The sequence below is a fragment of the Eptesicus fuscus genome, chromosome 9, assembly GCF_027574615.1.
Source record: "Eptesicus fuscus isolate TK198812 chromosome 9, DD_ASM_mEF_20220401, whole genome shotgun sequence".
Lineage (NCBI taxonomy): Eukaryota > Metazoa > Chordata > Mammalia > Chiroptera > Vespertilionidae > Eptesicus > Eptesicus fuscus.
The window spans coordinates 101,178,725-101,200,897 of NC_072481.1; the positions used below are offsets into that span (position 1 = coordinate 101,178,725).

Here is a 22,173-nt window from a genome sequence, read left to right on the forward strand (position 1 = left end):
TCAGGCCTTTCTGGGAGACTGCTACCTCCTCGCAGCAGTTCAGCCTCTGCTGTGTTTCTCAGCATAGGTGGGCTCTGTATTGGAACCCTGAACTCAACTTAGGGACTGGACAGTGGTGAAAGGGACTGAGCCAAGGTTTGAGAGGCTACTGAGGAGGAGTGGACCCCAAAGTTTATTTCCCACTGGCCTGGCAAAGCACCTAAAATCCCACCTTTGTGCTCCTGAAGGGAGGCATTTAACCCTTAAAGGCCAGTTTATTCTCTGGGAGGGGAGACGGGTGAACTCATTCTTAGTGCTTGCTAGGGAGGGGTCATTCCCATAGAATGGTCCTCTTTGCCAAGAGAAGTTTACTTTATCAGAGTTTTTAATCACAAAATGTTGAATTTTATTGCATACTACTAGTGGCCCAGTGCACAAAATTTGTGCACATTAGAGAAAATATTTTAATATTGCTATTTGCCCTTTCTCTATAATAGAAGTGTCAGAGATGAAAGAAAATTAGTAAAATGTATATGAAAATCTTCCTCCTGTCAGAGTCTGGGGCACGCCGTGGGACCCAGAGGCAAGTCCCTGCCCACCCACATGCACCTCAAAATCGCGTGAGACCCAGACCCAGCCGGCCCCACCCCCATTGGGTGAGATCCAGACCCAGCCGGCCCCACCCTTGTCAAGCCCTGCCGGGCAGGGGGCACAGCCTTTGGTCCCCTGGCCTGGCGCTGGGTGGGGGGGCGCAGCCTCAGGGCCTGTGTCAAGCCCTGCAGGGTGGGGGGCCGCAGCCTTAGGTCTCCCGGCCCAGCACTGGGCAGGGGGTGCAGCCTCAGGGCCCCTGGTGCATGCTGGGTGCGGGACACAGCCTCAGGTCCCCCAGCGCACCCTCAGGTCCCCTGGCCCGGGGCGGGGGGTGCGGCCTCAGTCCCTCATCAAGCCCTGCTGGGTGGGGGGCATGGCCTCAGGTCCCCTGTCAAGCCCTGCTGGGTGGGGGGCATGGCCTGAGGTCCCCTGTCAAGCCCCACCGAGCAGAGGGTGCAACTTTAGGTCCCCTGCCCTGGCCCAGCGCCACGCAGCCTTAGGTCCCTGCTGATTGCTCGTTAAGGCTCGTTATGGGAACTCGGCCTCCGCTGTGGGCACAGCCATCTTGTGTTACGGAAACCCCGCCTCCGCTGTGGGCGCCGCCTTCTTTGTGATGGCAGGATGGTCAATTTGCATATTCACTCTCTATTAGAGAGGATACTTATTTTCCAGGATCTAGTGAGATGATCATATAGAATTTTTCTTTTAGTGGATTGCATTGATGTTTTAATATTGAACTACTCTTGCATTTTTTAAAAGATATAATTTACAGTTTTATTTATATATGTATTTTAGAGAGAGAGAGGGAGAGAGAAAGAAGCATCTATTTGTTGGTCCACTTATTTATGCATTCATTGGTTAATTCTTGTATGTGCCCTGACCTGGGATTGAACCCACAACCTTGGTATATCGGGACGATGCTCTAACTAATTGAGCCACCTGGCCAGGGCCCATTCAGGATTTTGAATAAAGGTGGAAGATCAGGTGAGAAGTCCCCAGCGCCAGGACCACAAAGTGAGGGAGAGGTCTGGGGTGTGAAGCCACTTGTCCGTCTGGGGCTGCGTGGAGGGTGTGGGCATGCCAGGTGGGGAGAGCAGTGAGCTCAGCCTTGGCTGCCAGGAGGGCTGTTTCTCCTCACCTGCCCAGGGGTGTTTCTTCTTTCCAGCATCCTGCCTTCTCTCCCATCCTGTGATGTCCTATTAGAGGCTGCCATTGGAGGATGCTGGAACCTGGGGACACATTCTGACGAGGTCAGTATCCTCAGTGGAGAGCAGGGTGGATCTGGGACAGGTACTGGCATGGTGGCCTACCTCTGCCTTGTTTCCTCCTACCACCAGACAAATTCCCAAGGACTACCACGGGTGTGGACCTGGAGCGATGTCTTTAGGTTCCTCACTGGGCACGAGAACTCAGTGTCATACACTGCTCAGATAGGCTTAATTGCATATATGTTGCTGTTCAGAGTGTCCGCTCAGTGGTCACTTAGATCAGCTGGCATTATAATCATCATCATCTTAAATAGTATTATTATTATTGTTAATCCTCACTGGAGGATATTTTTTTTCCATTGATTTTTAGAGAGAGTGAAGGGGAGGGAGGAAGGGGGAGGAGAGAGAGAGAGAGAGAGAGAGATAGAGAGAGAGAGAGAGAGAGAGAGAGAGAGAGAGAGAGAGAGAGAGAGAAAGAAACATTGATGTGACAGAGACACATTGATTAGTTGCCTCTCACACACACCCCGACCGGGGCCAGGAATCGAACCTGCAACCCAGGTACATGGCCTTGGCCGGGAATTGAGTAATCATATTATAATTAATGTGCATGCATTATCCAGCTTTTTAGTTGTCAGGAATAGGGCAGAGACTGTGTGGGTTTTGCTTTTCCTCTCCCTGGGCCTGGTGAGCTCCCATCTTGGAAGTGTGCCTGTCCCCCACCTTCCACCCACAACACACACACCCATGGGCCCATGAACCATCCAGAGCAGTTGTAGAGATCTACCAGGGCCTCTTGAGGCTAACTCCTCGCTTCCCTACTCATCCACCTCCTCCAGATACATCCCAGCTGGCCCCATCCCCCGCACGGATGGGCACACAACCTTTAGATAGTACCAGGGGCTCTGAGCAGCATGCAGGGCTCAGACCTCCACTCTCCCAGCTAGAGGCCACAGTGGGAATGACCATGGGTTCCCAGTTCAGAGGTGAACCTGGGGAACTCTGATCTCAAACAGACCCTGCCACCATGAGTGGAGAGGGCATGTGGGCTTTGTGGGCCTGAGAGCCCCATGTCCTGTGTGACATCTTAGGGTGACCAGGGCTCAGTGATTTTCAAGAGGAGTTGAATTTTCATGTGCACATTTCCAATTGGTAACTAATTTAAAACTAAAAACCCACCATGTGGGATAAACAAGTGTAGTCATGGGCTAGATAGTACCTGTGGCCTCCTGGCCAGCACCAAAGGTGTGGTAGAACCTCTTCACTGTACACAGATGTGGAGTCGAGATTCAGAGAGGGCAAGGGCCTTGCTTAGATTTGCACAGCAAACGAGGAAAACATAAAGTCAGGCTCTAATGTTCCTCATCATCACTCTGGGCTGGGGGCAGGGGTGAATCCAAGATATGGAATCACTTGGGTATGGGCAGAGCATGGTGCTGGGGGATGGGGTCCAAGGGCCAGGCCCAAGGCCAGGGCCAGGCCGCTGTGGGGGCTGGGAGGGTGAGCAGAACTAGTGGACTGACTTGTAGGAGAATGCACGGTTGGGTGGGTGGAGTAGAGCAGGCCTGGCTAGCAACAAAGGTCCTCTGGGAGGAGCCTGTCAACCTCTGGTGGGAATATTTCCCTCTTAGGATGTGATGTTCATGTGAGTGTGTGATGGATGGAAAGGCAGATGGAGGGTGGGAGGGGGATTTAGGTCTGAAAATGTTTCTTTTCTTAAATGACACTGTTGAGCATTGACTCAGGGCCTTGGTGCTATCCATTCCACCTCCACGGAGAGTCGCTGACTTTGTTACTGGGGACAGCAGGCCTAGTTCACCTGAGACCGATTCCGAAGCAACTTGGCTGTATGGAGCCCTCCACCTTCCTGGAGTGGCTTCTCAGCTTGGGGGATGTACATGTTACCTCTTGGAGTTTAGCAACTCCCCTGGCCCCCTGGCCTGGGCTTAGACTCCTGTCCCGGTAGCTGTCTTACCATCTTCACGTGGATGATCCCTGGGCTTCTCAAACTCAGTACTGCCAAACTGAGCTGCACGTCTCCCCTGCGGGTCCATGGCCCTCCTTCCAGTCTTCCCTGCCTCAGGGAGCGGCAGCTCCATCCTTCTAGGTGCTTCGGCCAAATCCTCTCCTGTTACACCCATGCAGTCTAGCAGCAAATCCTGTCAACTCTACTTCAGAATTCCCCTGTCCACTGTCCTCTCCCGTTTCCTATGACTGGCTTCTCGGCTCTGGCCCAACTCCCATGTTTTCAACCAAGCAGCCCTAACAGAGTTGCATCAAGTCATTTCAGGCCACGGCTTCCAGCAGCCTGCACTGTAACCAGAATCTCGCATGATCTGGCTGCCACCACATTCACCTTTGCTCATTTCGCTCAGCAGTGGTGATGTTCTACTGTTCCTCACCTCCCTCCTTCTGGTTCTGCCCCAGGTCCTTTGTACCTGCTATTCCTGCCGCCTGACATACTTTGCCTACAGACATTCAGGTGGTTGTCTCCATTGATTCACTCCAATCTCAGCTCAAATGCCACTTCCTTAGAGAATCCTTGCTTGACCACCCTGGCTAAAATCAACTATTTCACACCCAAAGCCAGCAGCCACACCATCCTAGTCACTCCCTGTCCCGTTACCCTACTCTCATTTATTTATTTCTTCATTGTACTTATCACATTCAGAAACCCACTGAATTGCTGTGGGTTTATGATCTCCCTGCCTACATCAGAGGGTCAGTGCTAGCAGAATAGCCATGAAGCCTGTCTTATCCTATATAATAAAGAGGTAATATGCAAATTGACCATCACTCCAATGCACAAGATGGCCCCCCCATGTGGTCAAAGATGGCTGCCCCCATGTGGACACAAGATGGCTGCCACAAGATGGCCGGCAGGGGAGGGCAGTTGTGGGTGACCAGGCCTTAAGGGGAGGACATTTTGGGGGGGGGGGACCCAGGCCTGCAGAGGAGGGCAGTAGGGGAGGACCAGGCCTGCAGGGGAGGGCAGTTGGGAGGGACCAGGCCTGCAGGGGAGGGCAGTTGGGGGTGACCAGGCCTGCAGGGGAGGACAGTTAGGGGCAATCAGGATGGCAGGGGAGCAGTTAGGCATCAATCAGGCTGGCAGGGTAGTGGTTAGGGGATGATCAGGTTGGCAGGCAGAAGCAGTTAGGGGCAATCAGGCAGGCAGGCAGGCAAGTGGTTGGGAGCCAGCAGTCCTGGATTATGAGAGGGGTCTCAGATTGGAGAGGGTGCAGGCTGGACTGAGGGGCACACCCTCTGCCCCCATGCACGAATTTCGTGCACCGGGCCTCTAGACTATATATATATAAAACCCTAATATGCAAATCGACCGAACGGTGGAACGACCGGACACTATTACGCGCACTGACCACCAGGGGGCAGATGCTCAACACAGGAGCTGCCCCCTGGTGGTTAGTGCGCTTCCACAGGGGGAGGGCCACTCAGCCAGAAGCCAGGCTCACGGTTGGCGAGCACAGCAGCAGTGGCGGGAGTCTCTCACCTCTGCGGCAGCTCTAAGGATGTCTGACTGCCGGCTTAGGCCTGCTCCCCCAAGGGCTCCTGGACTGCGATAGGGCGCAGGCTGGGCTGAGGGTCCTCTCTCCCTGAGTGCATGAATTTCATGCACCGGGCCTCTAGTTTGCTAATAAACCCCAAGTTCTAGAAGGCTTTGTGCACAGAGGATTTGCTCGGTCGGTGCTAGCTGAGTGGCTGGCAGAGGCAGACCTCCGTTCCTGGCTGTGCCGGACACTAAGTGGCCATTGTTCTGTCATTGCCCCGCCAGACACTGTGCTTGGGGACACGGGGATATGGGGATAAGGGCATGTGTGTGAGTGAAAGAGCCTGAGGCTTCATCCAGCCATGTGCAGGTGTGTGTGTGCCTGGGCAGTGCATGTGTTTTCATGTGTAGGCTCCATATGGTGCTGACAGGTGTCCTTTCTGATTCCCCCAGGGCCTCGCAGGAGAGGGGACCTTTTGGCTGGAAGTGGCACCTGGGCTGCACCTGGGCTGGCTGTGGGACCATGGTGATGTTACGGGAGCCTGTAGGAGCCTGGTTGGCCCTGGCCCTGGCCCTGGGTGCCAGCACAGGTGCAGCAGCCCCACGGCAGGACTGCACAGGTGTCGAGTGCCCGCCGCTGGAGAACTGCATCGAGGAGGCCTTGGAGCCGGGCGCCTGCTGTGCCACGTGCGTGCAGCAGGGCTGTGCCTGCGAGGGCTACCAGTACTACGACTGCCTGCAGGGTGGCTTTGTGCGTGGCCGGGTGCCCGCAGGCCAGTCCTACTTTGTGGACTTCGGCAGCACTGAGTGTTCCTGCCCACCAGGTGGCGGCAAGATCAGCTGCCAGTTCATGCTGTGCCCCGAGCTCCCACCCAATTGCATTGAGACTGTGGTGGCAGCCGACAGCTGCCCGCAGTGTGGCCAGGTGGGCTGCGTGCACACTGGCCGCAAGTATGCTGCTGGTCACACAGTACACCTGCCACCATGCCAGGCCTGCCACTGTCCTGACACCGGTGGTGAGCTCATCTGCTACCAGGTCCCCAGCTGCCATGGAGATGCCGAGGCCATGCCCACTGCCGCCAGTGGGAACTTCTCAGATGCTGAGGAGAGTGAACCTGAGCGGCACTACGAAGACCCCTACAGTTACGACCAGGAGGCGGCGGAAGCAGAAGCTGCAGCGGCTTTGGCGGGCGAGCTTCAGGCAAGCACAGGGGCCCCAGCCACCCTGGGAGGCGGAAGTCAGCCCCTGTCTGCCCTCCAGGCCACCCCTTGGCAGGCCGTTCTCCTCAGGCCAACGGCGGCTGCTGCCCTGGGTCCGCCAGCTCCCGTTCAAGCCAAAGCCAGGAGAGTGACGGAGGACAGCCGGAGGGCAGGGGAGGAGGAGAGGGAGAACATCGCTGTCGGGGAGCCACTGGCAGCAGGTGGCCTCAGGGGGCTCGATGGGCCTCCCAGTGCAGGCCCAGCCAGGCCCGGTCGCCCTGTGCAAGAGGAGAAGTCAGCTGCTACGGCAGGGCCTGAAGATAACCTTATCCCAGATGCCCAGGCCACGCCGCAAAGTACTGGACAGGGGGGAGCCAGCCCCATGCTGGGGTCAAGCACAGCTAGTGTCCTCCAGTCTCAGGCCACATCGAGTTCTCCCGGAAACCCAACAAAGCCCAGCAGCCACACCATCCTGACCACACCTCCCCATGAGGCCACCCGGGTCCTACCTATCCAGGAAGTGCCCAAGCAGCCACCAGCTCTGCCGCATCTTCGGCCAGAGGAGGACACTGACCCCAACTCTGTCCATTCTGTCCCCAGAGGTGACCCTGAAGGTAAGCCTCTTTCTTAGTTTCTCCCGAGTAGTCAGTCCAGGGAAGGCATCCCGGGCCCTGTAACTACATTGGTCTCTGTACAGCTGCCTGGGGCAGGGGAAGCTGGGTCTGGGGGCCCCACACTTTAGGGCATGAGCTTAGATACCCCTTTCTCCCTGGCTTAGCTCCTGGGAATGGAGTGGGTGGGTGCAGGTGAGGTCTCTATTGAAGTCAGTGCTGGGCTACATGCGTGGTATGGCTGTGGTCAAAGGCCCAGAAGGCACCCTCACAGGGTTGGGGGTCCCTGAGGAGGGTGCTGCTAAGTGTGGGTGGGGCCTGGAGTGTCCACAGTACCCCAGCAGGAGGTGATGAGTTTCACATCCTTCCAGGTATGGCTGTGACCTTGGTCTCTGAGAAGACAGTCTAGGGCAGTGGTTCTCAACCTTCCTAATGCCGCGACCCTTTAATACAGCTCCTCATGTTGTGGTGACCCCCAACCATAAAATTATTTTCGTTGCTACTTCATAACTGTAATTTTGCTACTGGTAATGAATCGTAATGTAAATATCTGTGTTTTCTGATGGTCTTAGGCTCTACAGCAGCGGTTCTCAACCTGTGGGTCACCCACAGGTTGAGAACCACTGACCACTGGCCTAGGGCATGCAGTCTCACATGGGGGCTCTTTTTGAAAGTCAAGGGCTATGTCCGGCACATATTCCAGTTGGTTCTGTTAACACACAAGTTGTTCTCATTCCTCTGCTCTGCACCTGTCGTGGCTTCCACCCACTCAGTGTAGAACCCACAGTCCTCTCGGGCCACAGGCCCTGCACAGCCTGCCTGTGACCGCTTGCATCTCGCCTCCCTCACCCTTGTCTTAGTCTGTCTGGTCTGCTGTAACAAAAAATACCACAGATTGGGTGACTTAAATGATAAATACTTATTTCTCACAGTTCTGTGGGCTGGGAATCCAAGGTGAAGGCTGCGTTGAGGGCCTACTTCCTGGTTTGCAGATGGCCAGCTTCTCATTATGTCCTCACGTGGCAGAGCAGGTGAGGATACATCTCATCTGAGATAACATTACAGGAGGAGCAAACTTTTTCTTGTTTCTTTTTAGAAAGACAGTGATTCCATCATGAGGACCCCACCTTCATCATCTGATCACGTTCCAAAAGCTTCATCTCCAATACTATCCCATTGAGGATTAGGGTTTTAGCCCAGGTATGGGGGTGGGGGTTAAACATTCAGTTCATAGCAACCCTTCCTCTTACTCACTGTGCTCAGCCCCACTGACTTCCTGTCTAGATACCATAGCAGCCCCAGAACCTCTGCACTTGCCACTTGCTCTTCCGGAAATGCTCTTCCAGGTGTCCATTTGGCTCACTCCTTTCCTCCATTCTGCCCTCTGCTCAAGGTCACCGCCCCAGTGAGGCTTTCCTTGGGCACCCAACTGAAAGAACACCATACCTTCCTCTTACCTTGCTGCAATTTTTTCTGGTAGAAAGTTAGTGCCGTGGGCAGAGGGACCACATCTGTCATCTTTCTGCTGTGCACAGGAGCCTCCAGCAGGGCCTGGGTGAGTGAGCGAACCAATGCAAGCTTGGTGGCCACCCCTCTAGCAGCCGTCCCTCTTCTCCCTAATCCCCGGCCGTCCCATGAAACCTGCAGCAGTGTCTCCCCTCTGTCCCACACACGTGTCCACTGTTTTCAGTGAGCACGGTGCACCTCCTTTAGGAGCCTTCCTTGAGTCTTTGTGTCTAGTTGACCCTCCCCTCAGCTGCATTGTCTTTATCCCCCTGAGGGTGTTCTGGGGACTTACCTCGTTGTCTAGCGATCTCCCTCCACCACTAGGGGGCTGTGTCTGTTCAGTCTCATGTCAATAGCTCTACAAACCTTTATTGGTATAAATAATGAGCAGGTCTTGGTGGGCCCTGGGGGAGGCAGGAATGGACCACTGTGGGGGCTCTGAGGGGGCGGTGCCTGGGAGGTATCTGGGAAGGCTTCTTGGAGATTGGGGCATGAGGGGACTCGGGTTTCTGCAGCATTCCCATTGACCCACCCTGATGCCCACAGCTGTGTGGCCTTGGGCAAGTCTCTTAACTGGCCTGGGCCCCTTTTCCCATCTGTCAAGTGCTGTAGGCCTTGCGAGGCAGCAGCTGTGTGCAAGGCCTGTGCACATGCAGGCTCCTCTGGCCTGTAGTCCAGGTGGTCCAGAAGCCCAGAGGGCTCTGCACCCAGCCTGCTTACAGTGGGCAGGCACACAGTTCATGCTCACGGAGCACCTGTTGGTTCTCCAGGCCCTGTTTCTGTGACTTGATGTTCCCCCCAAGCCAGGGAGGTATCTTTCTTCTCATTTCAAGGTCGGAGAGGTGTTTCTGGTGGCTCCAGATCACAGAATGGGAGTGGTGGGCTGGGACCGGGACCTTGTGCTTCCGGGGCCTCCTTCCCACCAGGCCCAGGGCCCATGGGGAGGGAGGAGTATGTGTGGGCCGAGGTCGGGCCATAATGAGAGGGCTTGGGGGCCTGGCTCCAGAGCATGCAGCCCCTAGGGCAGTGATGGGCAACCTTTGGAGCTTGGTGTGTCACACTTCGCCAAAAAACTGAGCATAACTCGGGTAGTGTGTCACTTTGAGGAAAAAACATTATTTCGCAAATGTTTCATCGTCGGCATGCGGCCGCCGCAGCGGCCACGTGTCATCAGAAATGGCTATGCGTGTCAGTGCTGACACGCGTGTGATAGGTTTGCCATCACTGCCCTAGGGCTTCCAAAATAGACTCAGCCCTGCCCTCTACCCACCTCTTGCCTCTAGAGGTTTCTGTGCTTCTGGGCTTTGGAATCCTGGAGAATTGCTTTCTTCTCAGGATCCCTGGTTTTTCCTTTTCTTGTCTGCCCTGGGCTTTCTCAGTGGATTTTTGGAGTCTGGCCTTTGATGAGGCTGCTTGTGGGTAGTGGTCTCTGATAGAGTGCCCCTTACCGCCTGTGAAGGCTGTCCTGGCAGAAGCCCCACACAAGCACAGAGAAGGATCAGGGTGTGTGGATGGACAGGCTGCTGCAGCTTTTGGTGCGTGGGGAAGGAAGGAAGGGGAGGCTGATATGGGGGTGGGGGAGGGGGTGGCTTTAAATGGGACCCAGTAGCTTGGCCATGGTCAGATACACAAAGACTGGCTTACCATCCACCAGCCCCATATATCCCTTGTCCTCCTACTTACCCAGTATCCACCTGTCACCTGTGTAACTTAGGTAAATGGCTTATCTTTTTGTGCCTCAGTTTCCACATCTTTAAGCAGCAGAGAAGTCCCTGCTTCATGGGGCTGTTGTTTTTTTAATCCTTATCTGAGGATATTTTTTTCCATTTATTTATTTTTTTAGAGAGAGTAGAAGGGAGGGAAAAAGGGAGAGAGGGAGGGAGGAAGGGAGAAGGAGAAGGAGGAGGAGGAGGAGGAGAGAGAGAAAGAAAGAGGTGAGAGAGACACAAAGAGAGATATGAGAGAGACACATTGATTAGTTGCCTCCTACACACGCCCATGTACGTGTTCTTTTCATGTCCAGTGCTTGGCAGGGAACTTAGTACTTGCTGAGTAGTTAAAATATTAGCCATTATTACTCATTATCCTTCTTCAGTTCGCTCATCTCTTCAACAGATATTTAGGGAGTACTCTGTGCCAAGGGCAGTGTAGTGAGAAAGGCAGATGCAGCCCTCCCCCTCTGAGGTCTCGTTGGGGAGGAGGCATTGAACTGATAGGCACACAGATTTATCCGTGGTCACAACCATGTGCAGGGGGAGTTGGTAGGAGGCCTGATAGGGGCTGGGTCAGGTATCCAGTTGAGCATCTTGGGAGAAGTGGGGCCTTGGAGGCCCCCGACTGCTGTTGTGGGAGGCGCCTTGGGGGAGTCCCCAGTGATGGAAGGGCCCTCTGTGAGGAGAAGCTGGGGAAGTGGCTTTGCCCTGTTTGACTGGGGGCCTGCTGAGAGGTGGGACATGGGGCCGGAAATGACCCCCAGCCCTGTTGCCATGGTAGCCCTGGGGCCCAGCGAGGTTTCCAACCATTGCCCGAGGCCTGGCTGGGGCAGAGGTAGGGGAAAGCAGGGGGGTTCCTGTCTTTGAGCGGAACCCTGCCAGGGATCCAGGCTGCTTCTGAGCATGTCCAGATGTGGCCTAATGGAAGCCACATGTCTGCTCTGTGGGCCCGGCAGAGGGGTGTGATGGCTGTTGTCATTCAGGGGGCTTTGTGAGGGAGGTTTCTATTGCTGGGCTGGCATGGTGAAGGGACTTGGCATGATGAAGGGGGTTGGCAAGCACACCACCTGGGCCACAGGGTGAGAACCCTGGGAAGTTGAGACTCAGAGCATCGGAGGCACCCACTCCTGGAACAGAATCCAGCACCTTCTCTGCAGGTCCCAGGGCCGCAGCAGGAAAGAGGCCCCGTCCTCAGGGCCTCAGTTAATTAGATTCTGCAGGGCAGGGGTCTCTCAGTGCTTTGACAGTCTGGTTAACAGAGAAGCTATTTAAACTCAAATAACTTTATGCTAATCGCAGACACCATATAGTGCTTATGCCTGTGCCAGGCACCTTTGTAAGCCCTGTATGATTATTAACTCTTTAATCCTCATAGCCACTCCCCTAGTTTACAGAGGGGATTCAGGCCACTTGCCCACGGACACATGTGTAGGAAGTGGTGGGTCTAGGTTCCCTTGCATGCCTTCATGTCTTTATCCCTGAGTGTCATTCTTGAGTGCCAGGGTGTCCACAGGCTGTGACAGATGAAGAACACATAGTGTTGACAAAATCTACATTGTCTTCGGAAGCTTATAGCGTATGGAGGAGGTAAAGAACCCATTAGTCATTGGGTGTGGAGTTTCTGTGTCCTGTGAGCTTGTGTGTGTGGGGGGGGCGGTGAGGTGGGGGGAGACCTGATTGCTCCTGGAGATCAGGGAAGGCTTTGTAGGGAAAATTATGTTTGAGCAGGAGGGGTTGTTAATGGATGATGGGGTGGAAACAGAGAGAAAAGAGTGACCCAGGCAGAGGACACAGCATGTGTAAAGGCCCTGCACCTGAGGGAATTCATTGGATTAAAAGGAGGCTGTGAGAAGCAAAGAGAGAGGACCCAAATAAACAAAATCAGAAATAAAAGAGGAGAAATAACAACAGACCCTACAGAAATACAAAGGATTATTAAAAAATACTATGAACAACTCTATTCTAACAAACTAGACAACCTGGAGGAAATGGACACATTCCTAGAAAAATACAACCTTCCAAAACTTACTCAGGAAGATACTAAAAATACATCAATAGGCTGATAACTATGGAAGAAATTGAAGCAATCATCAAAAAGCTTCCAGCAAACAAAAGCCCGGGGCCAGATGGCTTCACAGGGGAGTTTTACCAAACATTCAAGGAAGAACTAAAACCTATCCTCCTCAGACTATTCCAGAAAATTCAAGAGGAAGGAACACTTCCAAGCTCCTTCTATGAAGCCAGCATCACCCTAATACCAAAACCAGGTAAAGATAACATAAAGAAAGAGAATTACAGACCCATATCCCTCATGAACATAGATGCCAAAATCCTCAGCAAAATTCTAGCAAATCGGATCTAGCAGTACATCAGAAAGATCATACACCATGACCAAGTAGGATTTATCCCAGGGATGCAAGGATGGTACAATATTCACAAATCAATACACGTGATACATCACATAAACAAATTGAGAGATAAAAATCACATAGTCATATCAATTGATGCAGAAAAAGCATTTGACAAAATTCCACACCCTTGATAAAAACTCTCAGCAAGGTGGGAATAGAAGGATCATACCTCAACATCATAAAAGCCATATATGACAAACCCACAGCCAATATCATACTCAATGGGCAAAAACTAAAACCATTTCCCCTAAGAACAGGAACAGACAGGGATGCCCACTCTCACCACTCCTGTTTGACATAGTACTGGAAGTACTAGCCATTGCAATCAGACAAGAAGAAGAAATAAAAGGCATCCAAATTGGAAAAGAAGAAGTAAAACTGTCCTTATTTGCAGATGACATGATACTGTGCATAGAAAACCCTAAAGACTCCATCAAAAAAAAATATTAGACTTAATAAATGAATTTGGCAATGTAGCAGGATACAAAATTAATGCCAAGAAATCTATGGCATTTCTATACACCAATAATGAACTTACAGAAAGAGAGACTAAAAAAGCAATCCCATTTACCATCGCACCAAAAAAATTAAGATGCCTAGGAATAAACTTAACTAAGGATGTAAAAGAACTATACGTGGAAAACTACAGGACACTGAAAAAAGAGATAGAGGAAGACATAAACAGATGGAAGAACATACCATGTTCATGGATTGGTAGAATCAACATCATCAAAATGTCCATACTACCCAAAGCAATCTATAAATTCAATGCAATTCCCATTAAAATACCAATGGCATATTTCAGAGACCTAGAAAGAACTCTCCAAAAATTCATCTGGAATAAAAAAAGACCCTGAATAGCTACAGCAATCCTGAGAAAGAAGAACAAAGTAGGAGGGATCTAAATACCAGATATCAAGCTGTATTACAAAGCCACTGTTCTCAAAACAGCCTGGTACTGGCACAAGAACAGACATATAGATCAATGGAATAGAATAGAGAACCCAGAAATCAACCCAAACCACTATGCTCAATTAATATTTGACAAAGGAGGCATGAACATACAATGGAGTCAAGACAGTCTCTTCAATAAATGGTGTTGGGAAAATTGGACAGATACATGCAAAAAAATGAAACTATACCACCAACTTACACCATACACAAAAATAAACTCAAAATGGATCAAGGACTTAAACATAAGACAGGAATCCATAAAAATACTAGAGGAATCCATAGGCAGAAAAATCTCTGACATATGCTGAAGCAATTTCTTCACTGCTACTGCTACTAGGGCTATGGAAACTAAAGAGAAAATAAACAAATGGGACTACATCAAAATAAAAAGCTTTTTCACAGCAAAGGAGACCATCAATAAAACAATAAGAAAGCCCACTGCATTGGAGAACATATTTGCCAATGATATCAACGATAAAGGTTTAAACTCCAACATTTACAGGGAACTCATGCAGCTTAACAAAAAGAAGATAAACAACCCAATCAAACAATGGGCAACTTATCTAAATAGACACTTTTCAAAAGAAGACACAAGGAAGGCCAAGAGACATATGAAAACCTGCTCAAAGTCACTAATCATCAGAGAGATGCAAATCAAAACAACAATGCGGTACCATTTCACACCTGTCAGAATGGCTATCATCAACAAATCAACAAACGACAAGTGCTGGCGAGGATGCGGAGAAAAAGGAACCCTGTGCACTGCTGGTGGGAATGCAGACTGGTGCAGCCACTGTGGAGAACAGTATGGAGTTTCCTCATAAAACTAAAAATGGAACTCCCATTTGACCCAGTGATCCCACTTCTAGGAATATATCCCAAGAAACTAGAAACACGAATCAGAAAGGATATATGCACCCCTATGTTCATAGCAGCACAATTCACCATAGCTAAGACTTGGAAACAGCCTAAATGCCCATCAGCAGATGAGTGGATTAAAAAACTGTGGTACATCTACACAGTGGAATACTACGCTGCGGTAAAAAAGAAGGAGTTCTTACCATTTGCAGCAACATGGATGGAGCTGGAGAGCATTATGCTAAGTGAAATAAGCCAGTCAGAGAAAGATAAATATCACATGATCTCACTCATTTGTGGAATATAATGAACAACATAAACTGATGGGGAAAAAAATAGATCCAGAGACAAAGAAACATCATTCAGAACGTCAAACCTCAGGGAAGGTAGGGGACAGTGGGGGTAAGGGGGAGAGATCAACCAAAGGACTTATATGCATGCATATAAGCCTAACCAATGGACACAGACAACAGGGGGGTGGGGGCATGAATGGGAAGTAGGGGGTAATGGGGGAATAAGGTCACATATGTAATACCTTAATCAATAAAGAAGAAAAAAAAAGAACAACAACAACAAAATAAAAGGAAGCTGTGTGGCTGGTGCTGGAAGCGCTGGGAGGGGTAGGGACCAGGCTGTTGGGATGAAGATTTAGTTGTGTCGGAGACCACTAGGTGCCAGACCGGAGATGGTATTATCTTATCTGTGCTGCGCAGCACCCTTGTGGGTGCAGGGAGGAGACTGCAGGAGCGGGTTTTCCCTCCTTCACCATGTATAGCCCAGGAGCTAGCCCTGGGCCTCCTAAGGTCTGTGGGTCTCCAAGGCTTCCCGGGAGTAGGAGAGAGGAGCTCACCTAGAGGATCCTGTTTCCCAGAGGATGCTCTAGACCCTGCCCTCTCCCCTCTAGTGTTGGCCTGTGGAAAACTAAACTTGTGTGCGATCTAAGGAGCCCATGAGCACAGCCTGGGGACTTGCAGGAGCCAGAGTGTGACTCCAGACACCAGAGCTTGTGTCCGATACAACAAAACGCCTCCTGCAAGAACTCCAGGCTCCTGAGGCAGGCTGGGGCAGGGCTACCCTGTGGGGAGCATCGCTCGATCAGCAGCGGAGTACTGAGAGGAGAGCTTACAGTTGGGCACAGCCCGTCCTGCTCCTCATCACCCCCAGCCCGTGGGTCTTGAAATGGGAGTCTGACTCTGTCACGGCCTTCTGGGAGCAACCAGAACCAGGGCAGACAGACAAGAAACCTGGGCTTCCCACCAGCCCCTGCAGGTCCACAGTGAGTCCCCAGTCATTGTGTGACCTGGGGTCTTGGACATCATCCCTCGGAACCCTCGTTTCCTTATTGGTAAAATGGTGTGTGTGGCCCCCGGGCTGTGATGGGAACTAGCACCTCTGGATGGGAGGGCGGAAGCCAGTGTTGGCCCCACCTCGGCTGGCCTGCCCTCCTAAAAGGGTGCATGTACCTCTCATCTGTCCCCCTGTAAACTTCTTTCTGCAAAGCATGTTTGTAAGCATTAGAATTGTGTTACAACATTTAAAAATTGGGAAACTTCACATAAATTTCAGCTTTGTGGCTTTTGTTGAAAATTGGTAATTATAGGCACACGAGGTCCATAGCCATAGGCTGGCCATCAGGGAAGCTGAGAAGAGGCTCCATTTAGACTGGAGGTGCTTTGCACTTTGCTGGGCCAGCCTGCCTCAATTTTATTGTCTGACCAGCCCTGCTTGGCAGCTGGGTTGGGTCCTCTGCTGGGACACCTGTCAGAGCTTAGAGTTTCACCTGTGGCAAACTTGATAGAATCTGTGTGGGCCTTCTATTTTATGGAAGAGAAATTGGCATTCCAAGAGGGGAAGGGGCTTTTCTGGAGGTCACAGTATGGCTAGGCAGGGGGCCCCAGTGTCCCAGTAGAGGGGGTGGGTTCATGGCCTCCATGGGAGGCCTGGGAGCAGCAGTGGGTCTGTGTTGCCTGTAGCCAAGCTCTCCCTGCGTTTGCCTCCCAGAGCATGACTTGTGCCAGGCACTTGGGCAAACAGGCTCACTGCACAGCTGTGAGTGTCTGGGGCCAAGGCTAGGCCTTCAGTAGTGCTAGGGTCACCGAAGGAGGAACATACGAGGCCAAAAGTGGTAAAGAATTATAAATTTATTAGGTCATCTGGAAACCAGATGGACTGAGCCCCCAAATGGCACCAGCACCCAGGGAGTCAGAGATTTTAGAGGACTCTAGGAGAGCTTCTTTTGGTGGGGAATTCTCTGGGCAGGTCCGGATCCTGGGCAAATCCAGAGGGGAAAGTTACTGGTCTTAGCAAATGGAATGTGGTCTAAGCTAAAGGGAATGGCAGTTGCAAAACGATCTAAAGGTCAGTTTTCCAGGGGAGGAGATGCGGGGGCCTGATGCGGCGAGGATCTCCCTTTTCTGAGTCCCGCGCGGAAAGAGAGATGAACGAACCGGTCCTAAATGGAGGCGGCTAGGGATTGAGAAATATTAGAAATAAAGAAAACAAGACACAGAAATAGATTCACAAAGCTAGGGCTGGGTGGGACGCCATCTTTCCTCTCTGATGGAGAGGCTGCAACGACGAGGACCCTGAGCCACTCAGCAGGTTTATTTTATATCCCAAAAACCCAGGAAGTTACACCAAAACTTAGGATCAAAGGAGCTTATTTGCATTCTTAACTAGGCCCCAGCATTACTGGATTTACATATCTATACCCGCCCCTGCTGACACCTGGGCTGCTATGAAGTCAGAACTGATTAACATGTTCAGCCTCGTTGGGGAAGCATGTTCCCAGGGCGTGGCTCTGCCTACACCCTGAGTCCAGCTGACGATAATTAAGGAAAAATGCCCATGTGTCTTCCCAGGCAGCCCTCTACAAGGAGATATAAATTTGATTGTTTGATCAGACCTAACAGGTAGGTTTCTTGATTTTAACTCCTAAAACTATGTTTTCTTTATTTCTTTCAAAACAGCTTTATTGAGATATTATTCTTGTACCATCACATCCTCTTATTTAAGTGTATAGCTCAGTAGTTTTTAGCACAGTTGTGCAAATATCACCAGAATTCTAATTTTAGAACATTTTTATCGCCCCAAAAAGAAACCCCACACCCTATACCAGCCACTTCCCATTTCTTCCTTCTCTGAGCCCCCCAGCAACCATCCATCTACTGTCTGTCTCTATGGGTTTGCATATTCTGGACATTCCTGGACATGAACTATATAATACTAGGGGCCCGGTGCATGAAATTTGTGCACTGAGGGTGGGGGGGTCCCTCAGCCCAACTTGCCCCCTCTCACATACTGGGAGCTCTCAGGGGATGTCCTACTGATGGCTTAGGCCCGATCCCCATGGGAAGCGGGCCTAAGCCGCAGTCTGGCCTCCCTTTGTGGGAGGCAACCGGGCTGGTCAGGGGAAGGCACCAGCCCCATCACCTCGCTGCTGCAGCCACTACCAGTCACCACAGCCACCAAGGTGTTTTCATCAACACGACTCCAGTCCCTTCACCAAGAAAAAATGACAACTTTCTTTAGGCATTTTCAAGATGTGTCTTTCATAGGATATGCATTTCTTTATTTTTTTATCCTCGCCTAAGGATATGTTTCCATTGACTTTTAGAGAATGTGGAAGAGAAAGGGAAAGACAGAGAAACATCAAAGTGAGAGGAACACTTTGATTGGTTGCCTCCTGCATGAGCCTTGACCTGGGTCCCGGCCAGGGAGGAGCCTGCTATCTAGGTACATGCCCTTGATCAGAATCGAACCCAGACCCTGCTGTCGGCAGGCCGAGGCATTATCCACTGAGTCAAACTGGCTAGGGCAGGGTATGACATTTCTTAGCCTTCCAGCAGCAGACCTTCATTTTTTTCTCCAGAAGTGTGGTGGAAAAACCCTAGATCACCTTTTTGGATTCTTATTACCCAAGTCACTAAGAATATTACCAGTGGCATACAGGAAGCTTAGCCAATGTGCAGTCAGAAAAGGTGTTTCCTCTATAGTTCACACCAATCACCGGCTGTGCCCTGCCCAGGCCTAAAGCCTCTGGCCGAAGCTTTAGGCCTGGGCAGGGGACCGCCAGCTCCCTGTGATCGCAGACACCGCCCATTGGGCAGGGGACCCCAGCTCCCTGTGATCGCAGACACCGCCCATTGGGCAGGGGACCCCAGCTCCCTGTGATCGCAGACACCGCCCATTGGGCAGGGGACCCCAGCTCCCTGTGATCGCAGACACCGCCCGTTGGGCAGGGGACCCCAGCTCCCTGCAATCGATCACAGGAGCAGAACCCCTCGCAGGAGCCGACCCCCAGTCACCACAGCCACCAAGGTGTTTTCGTCGCAGGCTCCCCGCTGGTGCCCAAGGCTGGGAAAGCCTCCGGCGGATGGTTTCCTGGTGGGCGTGGCTGGTGGGTGTAGCGGAGTGATGGTTAATTTGCATATTACTCTTATTAGGTAGGATGTGGTCTTTTGTGACTGTCTTCTGTCACTTAGCAGAGTGCTTTCATGGTCCTTCCATGTAGTAGCAGCTGTCAGTACTTCATCCCTTTTTCTGGATGAATAACATTTCATTTATGGATAGACCACATTCTGTTTATCCACTCATCCGTTGATTGATATTGCGTTTCCACCTTTTAGCTATTGTGAATATGTCCATATTTTTGCATGGATGTATGTTTTCATTTTTAAAAAAAAATATATTTTATTGATTTTTTTACAGAGAGGAAGAGAGAGGGATAGAGAGTTAGAAACATCGATGAGAGAGAAGCATCGATCAGCTGCCTCTTGCACACCCCCTACTGGGGATGCGCCTGCAACCAAGGTACATGCCCTTGACCGGAATCGAACCTGGGACCTTTCAGTCCGCAGGCCGATGCTCTATCCACTGAGCCAAACCGGTTTCGGCTGTATGTTTTCATTTTTCATGGGAGTATACCTATGAGTAGAATTGCTGGATCATATGGTAACTCTATTTAACTACCAGATGTTCTGCCAAACTGTTTATTTCTGCAGCAGCTACACCATTCTGCTTCCGCACTAATAATGCATGAGGGTCCAAGTTATCTACACCCTTGTTAAGACTTGTTATTGTCTGTCTTTTTTAGTGTAGCCATCCTAGTGGGTGTGAGGTCTCACTGTGGTTTTGATTTGCATTTCCCTGATGGCTATTGATGTTGATTATCTTTTCATGAGCTGACTTTAGAAAATTCTAGAAAACACAGAATATATAAGCACACATTCCATTAGCCATCAAAGTGATAACATTATCACATTGTCAAGTAGTTTCTGGGGAACTCTTCTGTATATTCCTGGGAGTAACAACATGAAGAAGGCAACTAAAGAGTGTTGTTGTGAAAGTTATGTTGAGCTCAGGGCTCCATAAAAAGACCTCAGGGACCCTCCAGGCAACCACTGGTCAGTATGACTACAGTAGTGTAGGGTGTGCTCATATTTTTCACAGATACGTATCTTGGCGCAGTATGTGGAAAGACCCTTACCAGCTGGTGCTCCACTGTGGGCTCCTTTTATCTTTTGTTTACCAGTCTCTAGTGATGGGCCCTCAGGCTGTTTCCAGTCTTTTGTCATTAAAAAGAAATGAATATAGATGCTAAAATCCTCAACAAAATATTAGCAAATTGGATCTACCAATATATCACAAAGATCATACACCATGACCAAGTAGGATTTATTCTAGGGCATACTGGAATACAGTATTCACAAATCAATAAATGTGATACATCACATAAACAAAGACAAAAATCACATGATCATATCAATAGGTGCAGAAGAAGCATTTGACAAAATATAACACCCTTTTTTGATAACACTTTTTAGCAAAGTGGGAATAGCAGGATAATATCTCAGCATAGTAAAGGCCATACATGACAGACATAAAGCGAGCATCATACTCAGTGGGCAAAAACTAAAACCATTTTCCCTAAGAACAGGAAGAAGACAGGAATGTTTGCTTTCACCACTCTTTTTCAACACTAGAAGCCTGGTGCATGAAATTTGTGCACGGGTAGGGTCCCTAGGCCTGGCTGGTGATCAGGATCAATTGAGGCATTCCTGCTGCCAGCCTGGGCCTCCCTTCCCCAGCTGCTGGCTACTGTTTCCCAGTTGCCAGCTGCAGGCTGGGACCTCCTTTCCACAGCTGGGGCCTCCCTTCCCTGACTGCTGGCTACCGGCTGTCATCTGGGGCTTCCCTTCCCTGGCTGCTGGCCCTGCCCGGGGCCTCCCTTTGCCGGCTGCCAGCTGGGATCTCCCTTTGTTCCACGCTGCCCCCTGGTGGTCAGCACATGTCGTAGTGAGCGATTGAACTCCTGGTCTCCTGGTCGAACTCCCATGGGGACAATTTACATATTAGCTTTTTATATATATAGATAGCACTGGACGTCCTAGCCACAGTGATCAGTCAAGAAGATGAAATAAAAGGCATCCAAATTGGAAAGGAGGAAGTAAAACTTATTATTTGCAGATGACATGATATTGTACATAGAAAACCCTAAAGACTCCACCAAAAACACTACTATCCTATCTAATAAAGAGAGAATATACTAATTGACTGTCACGCCCTCACAAAGATGGTGGCACCCACAGCCAATAAGAAGTGAATATGCTAATTGCCACGTCCTCAAAGATGGCAGTGCCCACAACAACAAGATGGCGGCACCCAGTCCCCTTAGCCCCACCGGGGCGGTAGGCACGGCACGTCTGGGCCTGCCCCCAGGCAGGTCTGGCCACTCCGCGTGCCTACCTCCAGAGTCCCCAGTCCCCTCAGCCCCCCAGCTACCCAGGGTCAGCCCTAGGCTCAGGTAACCAGGGCCGGGCCAAGGCTTGCGCTGCCGGCAGTGTCAGCAGCAGAAGTCTAATGGGGGCGTTGCCTTCCCCTGATCGCCGGGTTGCCTCCTGCCCCTGAGGGCTCCCGGACTGTGAAACGGGGCAGACTGGACTGAGGTACCCCCCTCCCCCACCAGTGCATGAATTTTCATGCACTGGGCCTCTAGTATTTAATAAATGAATTTGGCAATGTAGCAGGATACAAAATTAACACCCAGAAATCTATGGCATTTTTATACACCAATAATGAATTCTAAGAAAGAGAAACTAAACAAACAATCCCATTTACCATTGCAACAAAAAAATGAAGATACTTAGGAATAAACTTAACCAAGGAAGTAAAAGACTTGTACTCAGAAAACTACAGGATGTTGAAAAAAGAGATAGAGGAAGATATAAATAAGTGGAAGGATATACCATATTCATGGATTGGTAGAATCAACATCATTAAAATGTTCATATTGCCTAAAGCAATCTATGGATTCAATGCAATCCCTATTAAAATACCAACAGCATATTTCACAGATCTAGAACAAATACTCCAAAAATTTATATGGAACTAGAAAAGACCCCAAATAGCCACAGCAATCTCGAGAAAGAAGCACAAAGTTGGAGGGATCACAATACTGGATAGCAAGTTATATTACAAAGCCACTCTAATCAAAACAGCCTGATACTGGCACACGAACAGGCATATAGACCAATGGAATAGAACAGAGACCCCAGAAATTTACTCAAGCCATTACGCTCAATATTTGACAAAGGAGACAAGAATATACAATGGAATCAAGATAGTTTCTTCAATAAA

At 50.4% G+C, this 22,173-nt stretch overlaps 1 protein-coding gene across 8 annotated transcripts in view; it reads left to right on the forward strand.

Moving 5' to 3' along the window:
• Nucleotides 1–22,173, forward strand: part of FBLN2 (fibulin 2) — a 101,453-nt gene that overhangs the window by 21,429 nt on the left and 57,851 nt on the right. For 6 of the 8 annotated variants that reach the window (XM_054721613.1, XM_054721611.1, XM_054721610.1 and 3 more), the window contains exons 2-3: nucleotides 1,736–1,820; nucleotides 5,737–7,097. In XM_054721613.1, the coding sequence (XP_054577588.1) occupies nucleotides 5,807–7,097 (1,291 nt within the window). In that variant the 5' untranslated portion in view covers nucleotides 1,736–1,820; nucleotides 5,737–5,806. The remainder of the gene's footprint in view (nucleotides 1–1,735; nucleotides 1,821–5,736; nucleotides 7,098–22,173) is intronic. The other 2 variants (XM_028135302.2, XM_054721614.1) reach the window with 1 other exon arrangement.